At 39.6% G+C, this 16,660-nt stretch overlaps 1 protein-coding gene and 1 pseudogene across 1 annotated transcript; one reads left to right on the top strand and one right to left on the bottom strand.

The window, feature by feature from the left end:
* Positions 1 to 9,276: 9,276 nt before the first annotated feature.
* Positions 9,277 to 12,292, bottom strand: LOC148868356 (L-type lectin-domain containing receptor kinase VIII.1-like). The gene is given in 2 exon segments (XM_088967624.1): positions 9,277 to 9,543; positions 9,546 to 12,292. Coding segments are annotated over 2 exon segments (2,157 nt in total). The 5' UTR covers positions 11,674 to 12,292; the 3' UTR covers positions 9,277 to 9,514.
* Positions 12,293 to 13,994: 1,702 nt separating this feature from the next.
* Positions 13,995 to 15,399, top strand: LOC148868357 (uric acid degradation bifunctional protein TTL-like; annotated as a pseudogene).
* Positions 15,400 to 16,660: the final 1,261 nt, after the last annotated feature.

The following is a 16,660-nucleotide window of genomic DNA, read 5'->3' on the forward strand; positions in this document are numbered from 1 at the left end:
TTTATGGCTAAAATGGTCATTGCCTTATTTTCCTGGAAAATAAAAGAACATGGGTAAATGCACTTACTCGGATAAGTGTTTCCTAGGAAAAATTTACTTAGATAATTGCATTTACCCGGATAAATAATTTACCAAAAAGCGAACGGGGAGCCTAAGTACTAAGTAGGGTTAATCATCTACCAAAACAAAAACTTAGTGACCTGTTCATGGGTTGGGCTTCAGGCTCAATTGTTGAACATTTTACACTGCTTTAGCTTGGACATTGGGCTAGGAGTAATCAAATTTTGGCAAAAGTTCAACTCGATCCCAATCAATGAACAGGTCTAGATAAATTTATGATGCTAGAAACTCTCTTTCCAACAATAACATTTTCCTAAATTCGTATTTTATGTAAAAATATACTTTTATTTCAATAATTGCTCTATCCGCTATCTCACAAAAAGTTTCTTAGGCTGTGTTTGGTTGCACTGCAAATTTATTTGCACTAGTACAAATGCATGGGAGTGCAAATGTAAAAAATGTAAATTCTGGTTTAATTTTGTATTGGATTTTACTTTATTCTTCTTTGTCTTAAATTACTCCATTGTACTGCAATCAAGCAAAATAAGATACAATTTGAAACAAAAATAGGTCCGGATTTACACTCAAATCATTTGCATTGATATGATTTTACATAAATACAAATTTATTAACATTGCAACCAAACAGAACCTTACATTCAAACAAATACCAGGTAAAACTTGTACAAAGTCCAAAATCCATAAGACTCAGTTTGGAAGGAATACAAATACAAATTTGTAGAGTGTAACACCTTGTATTTTGTATTGTCTTATATGCATTTGCACTGTACATATTTGAATTTATACTCTTTCCAAATTGAGCCTTAGGCATAGTTTGGGTAGAGTGTAAATACAAATATGCTCATTGCAAAAGCTTATATAGAGTCCTTCTACACCTTGTATTTATATTCTTCCCAAACTGACCATAAAAAATTAAAAAATAAATAAATAAACTGGTATGAGAAAACATCAGTAATGAAGACCCAATAACCATTATTCTCCTTTCACAAGAAAATCTCAAGAAAAATTAACATTAGTTTTCAAATAGAAGATTACTTAAGAATGAATTTTTATTTCCTCATAAACTCAAGGCACTATCCCAACAGTCTCTACCTAAGCTTAAATTTCATCAATAACTAAAACACAACTTTTATATCTTTTTTAGTCCAAGCTCATCATCATACATTCCTATAGCTAGTTGATGTAATATGTTTTTTAGATGATCATCTTTATTATCAGCTTGTATAGATATTATTAGTTCAATAGAGCTAAGAGTCTGATTTGTATTTTTTTTTTTCGTAAAATTTTCCATCTCAAACGTTGTAGTTAAAATCTTAAGTTATTAGATCCATACATCAAGCTCTAGATCACTCTGAAGTAGGAGTGATTATGGGCCAAGTAATATATTTTTTAGATGATCATCTTTATTATCAGCTTGTATAGATATTATTAGTTCAATAGAGCTAAGAGTCTGATTTGTATTTTTTTTCGTAAAGTTTTCCATCTCAAACGTTGCAGTTAAAATCTTAAGTTATTAGATCCATACATCAAGCTCTAGATCACTCTGAAGTAGGAGTGATTATGGGCCAAGCCAAACTTAACATATAGGGCTTAATTTAGGCCTGGGCCCGACTGCGTTTTCAGGCCCACAAAAATTATATATTGAAAATATGTCCGAGGTAGGAATGATGCCTCCTACTCCAAAGTCCAAACCTATTAGTCATAAGTTGGAGTAGTAGTTGTTACAAGGAAGTATAATCATGCAAATTGATGGCAACACCTGAATAGAGAAGATAGATGATGATACATATAACAAATAAACAGATTATAGATGGTTTGGTATGGATTAAGACCATTAAAATATAAAGCGACTAATAATTAATAAGATTACAGTGAAATATGGAACCTGAAAGAGAGCCAAATTACTTATGAAATGACAAATATATATACATCTTTTCATTGTCGTTATTCTTGAGAGGAGAGTCCTAAAGGTGTTTTTCCTTATTTTCCAACTTAGTACAAGCCCAAGCATCTAGCATTCTTTTTCTTTAATTTATACTTTCTATTTATTTATTTAGTCAGTTATCCATTTAAGTTTTATATAATAATACTAGGAAGAAAAGTTTCATTCATAATAGTATGGAGAAAGAGAATAAAATCATTTTTAAGAGTGATCATTCCAGTCTGACCCATCCTAAAATTTTTTAGGTATAGCCTAGGTTTTGTGTTCAAGCTCAGCCTGTAATATATTAAATATAAGGGTAAAATTTTTAAATTATTTTTGTGGTTTAGTTAATTGACTAACTCTACTTTTATTGTTTACATATTGTCTTAAATTATTTCTAATTTTTCTGACAATTGTTTAAAACCTTTTTTATTATTAATTTTTCGTTCCGTCGTTATATGTGATATTACGTGATTGATATATTTTTTAGAAATTTTTAAAACACCATTTCATTTAAGTCCACTCTGTCTCTATCTCCTTCACCGGTGAGGGATCTGCCCAGCCCCAGACCGACTTATCGATCGCAATCAGGGCCGGAGTTAGGATTTTTTATTGACGGGGACAAAACCTAGAAAACATGAGTAAGGGGGCCAAAAAATAAGAAATATGAATAAAGTGACAAAAATACAAGTGAAACTTAAATAGATTTAAAAAGAATTTTGAAGTCATAGGGGGGCCATGGCTCCCCTCCGCCACCCCCTGGCTCCGCCCCTGATTGCCATGCAGCGCAATCGATGTTGGGAACACCAGAGTTAATAGCGTCAGATTTGTACGAAGAGGAATACATAGAAATCCACCTTCAACACACCGGGGCTATACAGGCATTGATGCCATCTCTCTCTTGGTTAGGTTTCCCGGCAAGGTCCTGCTTGCCCAAACCTATCTCACACTCGATGGAGAAAAAGAGAAGTACACGGAAACCCGTTGAAGCTCAACCACATTGATTTCTGTTGCATGATTTTCCGGTAACGATATCCAGTTTTCTCTGGTTCTCTCTCTCTCCGCCTCTTCTCTTTCTCTATCTGTCTCACTTTTTCCAAAATCGACGATGTCATCTCTCATAATTTCAACGTATTTTAATCTCAACAAGCAAAGTAAATTAAGCATAAATCCACAGAGAATGGAGAACGAACCCTTTTACCACCACTCTGATCTCTGTCCCTTGAATGGCCTTTGCCATTTTTTCTCCTTTCTCCTCCCCATCTCTTTTTGGCTCGTCTAATTCCTCGTTTATACCCAACTCTAGGGTTTTTTGTCCATCCACAGAAAACCATATTCCTAGTAAATCCCAACGGCTTATTTCGATTTTGTTGCTCCTTACTATAAGCGGTGGCCATGGATTTTCTGGTACGTTTGACTCTCATTTTGATTTTATGCTCGTTATTCCTATCTAGGTTTATTTCTGATGGTGCCGATCAAGTTAGTAACTTAGACCAAGAGCTGAGAGAGAGAGAGAGAGAGAGTTGCCAAGAAATCAAAGAGCTAAGAGTGATGATCACGCGATCCCCTCAGACCAAGAGCTGCGGCAATCTGTTGTTAAATAACGGCTTGACGTGGCTGGCCGTTACCTGTCAGAGTTGTGTTGTTGGGCAAAGGTAATTGCTGTAGAGTACAGTCATGCCAGACGCCGCCAGGCGAGAGGCGTGGGTGCAGCTTGGCAGGTACAGTTGTCAGTGAGTGAATCTTTCACGATACGTCGAGCTGCTCTGTCGTGAACCACCTTACACCGAGCTATTGGTGATGCGTCGAGGTGTTTCTTCGAGGTGGGTCTCTTCGGTAGCCTAAGTTTAGGCGGGAGCGAGCTGATCCTAGTAAAGGGGCTGACAAGCTTAACCTGAGGTTTCTTCAGCTCGGGATGCTCCCTACTTGGGAGTCTTAGCTCGGGTTGTTGGAGTATGTTTTGCCGCAAGCTGCCACTTTGAGCGAGCTGTCAAACTGGGTTGTACCGAGCTCGTTATGCTGAGTTGTCATTTATGTCGAGTCATGTCCACGTGTCCCCTTATTATGAGGTCGGACCAAATCACCCTCCATCAATTTCCATTTTTTTCATGATTGCTTTTTAGTTCTGAGTGTAGGCTTTTCTATTTTTTTCTGGATTTTCTGTACTTTGCTTTGGTTCTGAGTGTCTTTGCGTTTTGCTTTTTTTAATTGCTTGCTACTGTTTTTGTTTTTTCCGTTTGCTCTCCTCAGTGGGTTTTGATGTGGTTACATAATATGAGTATTGGCTCTTGAATAGATCTGATGTAGAGGGTGTTTGGTTCTGTTTAAGTTTATTGAATAAACGTTTTATATTTGTGTGATTATAAAACCATGAAAAGCAATTAATGATGTCATTTATGACACATAGGCATTATTGGCACCACATAAGCTTCATTAACGGGAGAGGTACATAAAAATTGATATTTGCAACAGTTTCAGGAGGTTCATTAAAGGACGAGACACAAAAAAATCAATGTTTGCTTTGCTTTTGCAAACATAACCGATGCATATAATAAGGCCTTTGCTGATGGGGTACATATATGGCAGTGTTTACTAAATAAGCATAAATGAAACCAAAAACATACTTATTTGAAGTTTCACACAACAAGACCTCACCAGCAACTCTAAGGGTTAGCAAATTGGGCAGGGGAGCAACTAAATTAGATGCTAACTCACCCTCTCCTCTGCAAAGTCCACGACTTTCAATTGACCGATTGCCCAAATCAGTTTACTCAAAACCTGCAGTAGATCGGCGATCCCCAAGGATTACTGTTACTCCTGATGTAAGTTGAAAAAAAAGCTCCAGAATCTAAAAGCATGTAAATTGAACAAAAATCTCTAAAATCTAAAAGCTAGATATCCTCAATTTTGTGTTTTATATGGAATTTCTTTGGCTTGTCATTGGCATTGTCATTTGGTCTTGATTTTAAAAACAACCACGAGTGCTGAAGGGATCGGAACTACAAGCTAAATTGAATCTTTCTCAGGAAGATTTGAAGAAGGAAAAAGAGAAATTAGCTTATATTGAGAAAGAGAGAGATTATGCTCTTGAGGAATTGAAAGAAGCCAAGAGATTGGCTGCAGAGGCAAATGAGAAGCTTGGGGAGGCCTTACTGTAAGCGGTGGCCATGGTTTTATGCTCAAATGGAAACAAACCCAGCTATAGGATTTTGTTGCTCCTTACTGTAAGCGCTGGCCATGGTTTTATGCTCATTTCGATATCGTGGGTCTACCGGAAATTCACATTTTTGTAGGAAGCTTCTGGTGTTGCCGTCGGGCCCATGTTTTGTTAATGGAACATGGAGTCACGGAAGAGGGGTGTTTTATTTTGAAAATTTGTAGAATGAGAATAAAGGGTAAAATAGTTATTTTTGTTTTTCGTTAGCGGACCTTAATAGCAAGGAAGTTTTAGACAATTGTTATAAAAGTTAGGAATACTCGAAGACAATATGTAAACAACAAGAGTAGAGTTAGTCGATTAATTAAATGATAAGGGTAGTTTATGAAATTTGCACTAAATATAATTATGTATGTATTATGATGATGTGCGTTTTGGCAGCTCCCTGCTAGATGGCAGCTCGGATGCCGAGCTGGTGGCTTCCTTGTTAAGAGGCAGTTTATATGTCAAGTTGGAGAATTTTCTTGTCGAGAAATGACTCGGATGCCGAGCTGACTAGGCTAGCGAGCTGAATATCCTTCTAAAGAGCCCTGCAAGGAGGCAGTGTCAGAGTATCCTGGGTTTCTTTCCGGGGTGGGTACTCCGATGCTTAAGTCAGTGAATTGGAGATTTTATAAAAGAGTTGAAAGTAAAAGAGTTAGAGGGTTATGAGAGCTGAGTTGTGCATCTTACTTCTTTTCTTGTCAGGTTGGAGGTTAGGCCTTTATATAGACGTTGCTTGGTGTGGGATTTACGCCTCACATCTGAGTTCTCCAGGAGGTCATGCCCAATCAGTCCGAAGTCCAAGGAGGTAGCCGTACACATAAACTAGCCTTCGCGCCTTGCTCGGTCTCCTCTGGAACATTCGATATGGGGCTAACTTCCAAGAGACCCGATAGTGGCGGATCATGTATGCAGGATTGGTTGGCGAGTATGTCTCGCAAGTCGCCACTTGGACCTCAATTAGGTCGGCAAGCCCTCGAGGGAGGTCACTCCTCGCGTCGAGGTCACTTCGGCCAGTGATGAGGTGCTATAGGTTGGCCCTGAACGAGGTGTTCTAACCGGCCTAAATTGTGGTCGAGATCACCAGGTCAACGACAAAGGCGGATTGCCAGGTCGGGGTGAAGACAAACCACGATCTGAGACTCCAAATCATTACTTAGGTGATATCTTTGTGTCATCCAACTATTTTAAAATACCATGTATCATGATGTCATTAGAGGGCCAAATCCGCCCCCATCATATTATATTATTTTATGTATATAATTATTATAAAATGAGACCTTATCATATTTTGTTATATTATTCTATCATATATTTATGTATATCTACCAAAATCTAAGTAGTGAGTTAGGCCAAAAGACCGACCCGGCCCATGATCAATCCAATTGCAATCATAACTTTTGGATGGTTTTTCCATTTCTACAAAAGAAACCATCATTTTTGTCATACAATGAAATAGATAAAAAAAAAAGGAAAGAAATAGATAGCCTCCTCCATTGTGTTTTGTCTCCCTTTCCCATCTACGACTCTTTTGAGTTTTCCCCACTTACTCCCCACCTCTCTATTCTTGCAAGCAAGAATAAAAACAGAAAAGATGACAGTATATAACGTCTTTGGCCAAACAATTCCCAATTTTTGAGTTGAGCCTCCCATTTCCAAATCCTCTTACGACCTGTAATTGTATATCACACACACCAGAATTGAGGGGTTCTCGATGTGTTTTGAGACCCAAAGGCATAAATTTATATTAACAAGTGATTGAATTACACAGGGAGTCAAACCGTTGCAATGGAACCAAACCGATACAATTTATATAAGAGATAGTGCCAGTTGCATTCAGGCAAGCTAGACACGTCGTGTGTCTCTTGAATTCTATCATTCACACGGCCAGCTTACAATGAATTGATAGCCTCCACTATTTGGTTGCAGTTGCTTAAAGGACTGATTGTGAAAAAATTACATGCACTACTTATTACTTAACGCCCATTTGATTTGCAGTTGGAATTGAAATCATAATTTCTTGGAATCAGAAATGGAATGAATTATTCCTATAATCTGTTTGGTTCAGATAAGAATTAGAATCTGTTTGGTTCAGATAAGAATTAGAATCGACTGGAATAGAATCTCATTCTTAGGGAAGAGGAAAAAATGGTCATTCTAAGTCTGACTCCACCCAACTAAACGATTAGAACCAGAATAATTATTTTGTGTCTAATTTCAGACCCTAATCCCATAAACCAAATGGGACTTAATTTTTATTAGAATCTTTAGATTGGACCGGATTCGGATCACCCCTTATCCATCTGAGAAGATCTAACCTGATATATATTATATATTTATAAATAATATATATATATATATTATTTATTTATAAATATATTTTTATAAATTTGTTATATTATTTATTTTTTATAAAAAATACATATATATAATGAAAATGATTAAAAAATACTTATATTTTTTTTAATAATTTATTAATTTAAAAAAACAAATCGAATCAGATCCGAAGACCTGCTTTACCAATAAGATTCAAATTCAAATAGAATCCTATCATATTCGTAAGTATGCCTCCTACAGACCGTCCCATTTTAATTAAAACTCTCTACGTACGTAGCTGTGACGTTTAACTTTTTTCTGGGGAACTTCAGCTGTGACTGTACTTTGAGATTTAGAGATTGCCTCCAGTCCACATATTCATAGTCATCCTTTGTTAATCTACATTCATTTATCAATACGTACAATAAGTATTGTTTCATTCATATTATGATATATACCCATCACTACTAAACTACAAGCAAATTTATTTTTATGGTTCGAGGGAGTTTGGACTTTGGACCACCTCTCTGAATCGACAGAGTTTGTGTACGTAAACCTTTGATGATCGCCAATGCAAGCAACAAGCATGCATGTGTGCTTGTTGTAGAGTTTTATCGGCTTTAATAAATCATCTATTCATACTCAAGTGGATACTGAAAGAATCGACTTTTCATTTGCATTTTTTTTTTACTCATTGTATTATATCCAATCCAAATACCAGATTGTCTCTAGCCTATTCTCTAACTGAACTCAAATTATCTGTCAATGCTAAGGATTCAGAGAAATTAAATATAACTTATAGATGAAAATTGAAAAAGAAAGAAATCACATGGCATCTCTCTCATTGCCTCATTGGTATTATCCTTTAATAGTACTACTTCAATTGTTCTTCAATGCTAGACAGTCCAGCAAACCAAGGGCCCGGATGCCTTCATCGTCAAACTCCTTTATGACATGACCTCATTATGTCACTTCTTCCACTGCTTAGTTGGGTTTGGGACTTGGGATATCTCGAGATTTACAGCTTAAAAGTTAAAACCCATTAAAGATAAGATCATAAGACAAGGAGGGGTGTTGAGGAGAAACCCAAATACATTAGAAATCAGGGAGACTGTAATCTATAGTGTGGTTATTGTATTTGTTAGTACTTAATTAGTACAAGGAGGAGGGAAAAGGGAAGCCAGAAAAGGAGCCCAGGGGGAAAGAACCACCGACCACATTTCACATTTGTCTTACTCTTACAACATCTCTCTCTGCTTTTAACTTTCCTTGTGGGCTAATAAATACATTTAGTTTACTATATCTTATTTAGCCAATAGGCAATAGCCATAGAATAGAATAACCACAAAGTCAAGTATACACTCATTCTCTTTTTACCACTTTACCAACTCTCTACTCAACTTATTCTCTTTTTTTGACTCGCATTGCTTTGCTTGTGAAAGCAATCACCCCCTCACTCAATGACTCAACTTTCCCATCCCATACAACCATTACTCCCACCATCATTTATATATGATATATTGATGAATATTTTTATGCCAACTACAAGCTTTTGAATACTATTGATGTACAGAGAATTAGTAGAGTTCATATTAATTTGATGGCAACTAAAGCAAGGAAAGATGGTAATACACACAGTATAGTTCACTGATAGTCCTCCGGATTGGTTAAGGCAGGAATTTTTAAGCTTCATCTCAATTCTATGAGGAAGGATTATATATATATATATATATAGTTTTTGATTGGCTAATGAATGCTTTCAAGTACAACTACGACTTCTTCATCCAACAACAAGAAATCAATCAAGAACAAGCATCAATGAGGACTTAATATTGCCTCAGCATTATCATCCGTACGTCACCTAAATATCTCAGCTCTCCATTTTATTTGGTTTACATACAAATCAAATGAATTTACATTAGTAGAGGGTAAAAAGAAAAAGAAAAAAACTAAAACATTGATGATCAACAAATTAAATGATGATGGAATAAAAAATCACACTATTCCACCACCATTGAAGCTTCATTCGAGGAGCAGGAGGAGGTGGATAGGGTTATCATCCCATTGCAATCAGATACACTATCCTGTAAGCTCATCAATAGCTGGGATGTGCTGAAACTCATGGAAGGCTTTGTTCTTGGGACAATGGGCACTTCAGCCTCGCCCACAAGCATCTGAACCACAGCTCTCATTGTTGGCCTAACCAATGGGTCAGGATGTGAACAAGCAAGCCCGACCAACAGCACCCTCACCATCTCTCCCTCATCAAACTCACCACCAAGCCTCACGTCCGCTGCTCCTAGTAACCTCCCTTCTCTGTGCAAACTCCACACCCACTCCACCAAATTACTACTCACCCCAACAACTTTTCCGACCCCGGTGGTCTCTTTCTCTATGGGTCGCCTCCCACTCGCCACCTCCAGAACAACAGCCCCAAAGCTGAAAACGTCAGTCTTCTCCGTAGCTCTCCCCGTGAGGAGATACTCGGGAGCCAAGTACCCCATTGTTCCCGCCGTGACTGTCGCATCGGGGGACTTGTCGTGCTCCACCTGCCTTGCTAAACCAAAATCCCCCAGCCTGGCATTGAACCCTTGGTCCAGCATTATGTTGCTAGTCTTCACATCCCTGTGAATTACCTGGTTTTCACATTCTTGATGCAAATAGGCCAGAGCAGAGGCGACGCCCGTTAAGATTTTACGCCTATGGTGCCATGGAAGGGGGGACATCGCTTCGAACAAAGCCTTATCGAGACTTCCATTGGGCATGAAATCGTAGATTAGTAGGATTTCTCCCTTCTCTTGGCACCATCCTTGGAGCCGGACGAGGTTCCGGTGCCGTAGAGTCCCTATTATGGAAAGCTCCGATAGAAATTCAGTCTTGCCCTGACCTCCTCCTTGACTACATCTCTTCACAGCCACCAGCTCACCGGTGTCCGGGATTATGCCCTTGTACACGGTCCCGAATGCGCCATGGCCTATGATTCTGGACGAATTGAAGCCCTTTGTGGCCAACTTCAGCTCTCTGTAACTAAACTCTTTTGGGGTCTTAATGATATCTGGCGCAAGAGACTCGGTTTTTTTGATCGATTTGAACTTTTTGGAGAATAACCAGATGAGAGCACCAGCAAAAATTGCGAGAAAAAATGCTCCAGCTGTTACCACCCCTGCAACCGCGCCGGGTCTTTGCTTACACAGCTGGTTATGACAGGATGACTTGCTCATCTTTTCTGGGTTCTGGGCGTCGGTAGCAGAACCAGTAGGAGCTGAAGAAGGAGTTGATGGGTTGGACGTGTTAGCCGTTGGGATCATAGAACTAGCCATCGGGGTTATGGAAGTAAGCGTTGGAGGTGGAGGAGATGAGCCAGTAGGCGAAGCTCCATCGAACGAGGAACTAAAGCTCCACCATTCGATGCTGTGAATCTCAGTACTCCCCTGAGTCGAACCAGAGAAACCCACGAACATGAAATCGTTCACGAACCGATACAAATCGAGAGTGAATGACAAAAGGGGATCGGTTGGACGGAGATTTGAGTAAGAAACAGAGACATTAAACAAGTGAGTGGACCCATCATAATCAATCCAAGCATTCACGAGATCTCCGCTCTTCAGTTCCACATTGACTGCACCCAAATCGCCCACCTGAAAAGAAACCAAGCTGTTTAGATCCACGCCAACATGGTTCCCGTTAATGTCCTTGAATTCCACGTCCATCAGCGTGTCAAATTCAACGGCAACGAACCCACTCCTTCCAACTAGGCCAAGAAACCCACCAGCGTCGCCGACCGTCTCATCGTCCGGTGAGATTAGAAAGGCAAGTCCCCCACCGGTGGAAGATGGGTTGAGATTATTAACCGAGAATGAGAAGAAAGTCGAGAAAGAAGCCAGAGAATGAGTCCCCGGCTGACGGAACCTGACGGGCTTAGCGTAGAGGACCCTCCCTGCGCCGGAATTGGGGACGGGCAGATCGCGAGTTAGACGTACGCTTCCATTGTTCAAATGGGCATCTCCTAGAAGTTTTAGACTACTCAGAGTTAACGTTCCGAAGTCGAATGCCGTTGTTTGGCCGTCAACTCCATCGCCGGAAAAACCCAGAAAAAGAAGCAAGTAGAGGCAGACGACGCCGGAAAAGAAGTCCTTCAAAAACAACAGCAACATTGTTATTCGTCCCAATGATCCATTACGTAACACAAGGGTTTTCTTGTCTTGAAATTCCACGGTTCTTTTGCACAGTATGAGAATCGATCATTGGAGAGAGAGAGAGAGAGAGGGAGGGGGGAGATGATGTGTAATTTATATTTTGGATATTGATTTTAGTCGACCAAGAAAAAAAGGGGAATGCCAAGGCAGGGGAGGATCCAAAGGAAGATGACGAGGACAGGTGGTTTGGCGAAGAGACGCGTGTCCACCTCCAACGGTTAAATTTTGGGCGAGATAAGGAATACAGACACAGACGCAGTAGAGGGCTAGAGGCTAGAGGCGGAGTTATTATTTAATTAGCTCCGACCTCCAAGTAGAGTAAAGATCGCTGCACGTGAGTTTAGTCAGCAAAACGAAGAAGGAAGGAAGGTTGAACAGTGTGGACTGACTCTCTACTGTAATCGTATACATTATAATTATAAGGCATAAGTCCGAGTTCAGATCGGGAGATGTTTCCAATACACGGTGGAGATATACTGTGAGACGTTGTGGGGGCGTTTATGGGGCGCAAATGTGAAGTCCATCCATATTGCCATTATTACAACGGGTCGATGCTTATACCATACGCAGAGTGCGCCATACACATACCTTCTTTCTAAGTGGGCTACACAGCCGTGTTAGTGTGTGGGTGGGGATGGGGGAAGAAGCACGAGCTAAGTTTTGTTTGGTTTGTGGGAAGATTTTGGTGGGATGGGAAAAGATAGAATGGGATGGTGTAAAAATTTACCTTTTTATTGTCGAGAAGTTGCAGTGGTGATCAGAGAAAGAAGGAATTCAGAGGAGGAGAAGAAAACGACAATTAGAGAAAGAAGCAATCGCCACGACCTGGTTCTCTTGCCACTGCATGGTGAAAAAAATGGTGAAGGATTGTGCCACCACTGCCTCCTCTATTCGAATAAGGAAGGCAATGAACAGTATCTAGTTCATCATCGTTGTCAAAAGAAATGGGGATAGTTTTATGATTGTCACTATCGTCACTGGTACGTGGTAAGGAGACTCTTAATTGCTAGTTCATCGTCGCTATCGAAAGGAAGGGGACTATTCACCATCATCGTTGTCGCCATTGGTCTGTGGTAAGGAGACTCTTCATTGTTGGTTTGTTGCCATTGTCGAAAGGAAGGGGGACTGTTTGCTGTCACTGTTGGTTCGTCACTGTTTTCCGTCATCACCGTCGCCGCTGGTCTATGGTAAGAAGACTCTTCATCGCTGGTTCGTCACCTTACTCCAGTTGAAGAAGAAAATGCACATCCCCCTTCCTCAAGTGAATGAAGAAAAGTCAAATTTTCTCGAGTTTTTCCACCGGGGTCGCACTGTTTTGATGTGACCCGGTTACATAATTTTGGGATCCTACATCTCACTTTTTTCTCATCCTATCGCCCTATTTTCCTCAAAACAAATAAGAGAAAAAAAAAATATTTTTAGAATATTTCTACAAATCAAATGGAGCCTAGAGAAACAAAAAGACTATAAAGCTTTAGAAATGAAACTCCACAGGACTATATACACACCCTCTTTCTACATTCTAGGTTCTTTCCTATCCATTCACCTTCAACTAACATTTTAGTTAGTATTGCTTCCACGGAAGATAAAATATTGGATGTCCACAGCCTAAATTTCTCTCGTTAGTGATAAAGGGTTTGATTTGGGATTCTAATTCTAGATTATGTGGATTCCTTTTGAAAGCTCCAAAGAGAAAACCACGATATTTGTCCTGGGCCTCCTCGATCCTCATGCTGTCATGCACCGCCCGCCCATTTCAGTCCTGGACCGAACCCACTGTCCAATTAGAAGAGTCAGAAGGACTAAGGCCCAAGGGAGACTATTTTTGACAGGCGTGCGAGATGGAGACGTGGACTGCAGTCAACTTATCCCTTTGTATTTTGAGTTTGAGCACTTGGACGTTCCTTTCCCAACATGGTAGCTAGAGATGGGAGATGGGAAATGGGAGAACAGAGAGTAGGGTAGCTAGAGACGGGAGAACAGGAGTACTGATGCTAGTGCAAGGCCGCCTTCAATCAACATTATATAATAAACGCAAATTTCTTAAAAGTACCCTTTTATATTTACCGTGTCTGATACATTAATTTTTCGTCAATCAACATTTTATCATTAATTTTTCGTCACACCGCATCATGTGACTGATACATCTTTTTTAAATCCTGAAGTACCCTTTTATATTTACCGTGTCAAACAGTAAACAGCAAAGAAAACTCACTTCTATGAGAGTTGGAAGGGGAAATTTATCTTTCTAATTCCGATTCCCAAGCTAGAAGGCGTCAATGGGTTTGTACTTCAACGAGAAGGAATTCCCGGGTTGCTGCGGCAGCAGCAAATTCGCTAGAGAAACGGTTGCCGCTTCTCCTTTCCCCACCTAGGAATGAGCTCTTGAAGCTGCCAGAGTCCAGCGACATATGGTTTAACAAGGTAGGTATGAATGGATGGCTCAAAGCATTTGCAGCTCATCCACCGATAGAAACCAAAATTCGCAGACTCAGAAAACTACAACGGATGAACAGTGGTGTCATGGTGAGCAATCAACTGCATTAGCAACTGCAACTGAATCTAACTTAATACGAACTAGTTGGATGGAATAATGGCTATAAGCAGAAGTTTGGATTTGTTTTTCTTATATGTGCATCCGGGAGAAGTACACTGAAATACTTAAAGAATTGAAGAAACGGTACCCGAACAGACCCATAGTCGAGTTTGAGATTGCAGCGAAGGAGGAGATGAAGATAATTGAACTGCCTCTAGACAAACTATTTGCAACTAAAGTAGAGAAGTCACTTTCTCCTCTGTAAGTACTCAGTATTCCAGTCTCTCAAGTGACAAAAGCAGGAGATCGTGTAAGCATAATTGGAGCACATCTAATTGTTGCTTCTGAAGTTCATGGCGGTAAAGCATCTCAAACCTCAGCTAGTACTCGCCCTCCCATCACAACATATGTCCTGGATGTCTGTCGTGGATCCCCAGCTGTTGGCATTGAGGTACAGTTGGAGATGTGGAGGGGCAGCAGACCGCTTCCATTGTTTGGTGAGCTTGATTCTAGGGGTGTCATTTGGACTGGACTTGGTCCAATCCGATCCTGTCCAATGTGAGTCCATTATAAATGGACCAGGTCCGGTTCAATTCAATGAATGTTTTGGATCATTTTGGACCGGTTCAATTCAATGTCTGAACTGTCCAATCTGTTCAAATTCATTTTGATTTAGATTGGTTTCAACCCAAACCCAGTCCATTGACATGTATATTCTTATCTTATATCAATGGACCAGATATTGCCTTAATCCAAGGCAATCCAATATAAATTTATTACAGACGAATCAGGTCCGATCCGATCTAATAAATGCTTTGGATTGGATTGATCCAATCCAATATGTCTTGTTGGTCCGTCCAAATTGATTTTGGACTGGATGGGATTCAATCCCAATTGATTTTGGGCTGGATACTCCAAGGCTTTTGATTTACAAACAGTGATGGGCATCGTTGCCAGATAATGGGCATTATTGAAAGTGTGTATCCTTGGTTGATTCAAATAAGTTTCAAGATGGGAAGTACTCCCCTGGTGGATTCTTTCCTTACATATCCATTGTGCTCGAGATTAAGGAGTCTCAGAGATTGGAACATTTTCATGTTCCCTTGCCGTTGTCTCCCTTCTCATTCACAACATACCGGGGAAGTTAGAAAATTTCATTGTTGATTATGATGCCACTACTATGAATAAACCATTCCCATTGTGTTTCTTAATGAACATTTTGCTTGTTAAATGCGTACTTATAAGTGCTCTTGAATCATGCCCGTGTAATGTTGGGTTTTTTGCCCTTATTTTACGCTTAAAACATATATATATATATATATACAAAAAAAAAACCTTCTAAATTCGTTCTTCACAGTTTTGCTGAATGCATTAGTTTTCTTGAGTTTCGTTTCGGTTCTTCAAGATGGGTTTTGGATTGACGGGGAGGAGGTGATCAGGTGACAAAATATCAGAAATTCAGAACACCTCCTCTGTTTAAGTTCAATGTACATTTACAATAAAAACAGAAGAAGCAAAGTGTTAATAATGGTGTCCCTGAGGGACAGTGAGGTGAAGGTATTCAAGAACCAACCCTAATAACATTTATCTTCTACCACTTTTTCATCAGTTGAGTTTATTTTAAAAATTTGAGAAATAATTAAAGATAAAATTAACATTTTGTTTTTTTTTTTCACAATGAGAAACTTAAGATACTTTAACATAAATATGTAAACAATAAGGATAGAATTAGTCAATTTTCTGCACCTTTAAGGGAGAGTAGTTTAAAAAATTTGCCCTATAATAAATTCTACAGGATCGAGAAGAGTGGAGAGAGGGATGAGAATCATGATGGTAGTTCATGGGCAAGAATAGCTCAAGGTATAGTAGGTTATTGGGGGCGTCTTGTCTGAATGGATGCTCACAGAGTCACAGTACTCCAGCAATTTTTTGATGCTCTAGGCGCTTAACCTGTGGCTGATGATCAAGAAACAGAGAGAATGACCCAAGACAAGAGAGGCGAGAAATGGAAAATGGAAAGACAGACTCAGATGGCCAGATCCCGTTCGACCTCGATGCTTTGTTTTTTGTTTTTGGGTAAACCGCTAAATGCCCCCTCCTCAGCCTCAGTGACTCTGAGGCGAGAGAGAGAGGACACCAATGAGCAATCACGCCAGTACTAGATCACCACGCCAATAGGCCCAATACGATTTATATATGTCCCGATCGAATCAAGCATGCAAGACTCAAGCCCATGACCTTAGTTAGCTACACAACACTCACTACAACATGTTTCCTAGCTTTCAAGAGATGGAGGAGATACCATACCAACATCAGCTTCTCATCTAATTAAAAATCATCATGAGCAAATGACTTCCGACCACACTTGAAAAGAAAACAATACGTTATAAGTAGGATGATTATAAAATA

The sequence above is a fragment of the Nelumbo lutea genome, chromosome 2, assembly GCF_056320005.1.
Source record: "Nelumbo lutea isolate HS-2025 chromosome 2, American lotus-T2T, whole genome shotgun sequence".
Taxonomy (NCBI): Eukaryota; Viridiplantae; Streptophyta; class Magnoliopsida; order Proteales; family Nelumbonaceae; genus Nelumbo; species Nelumbo lutea.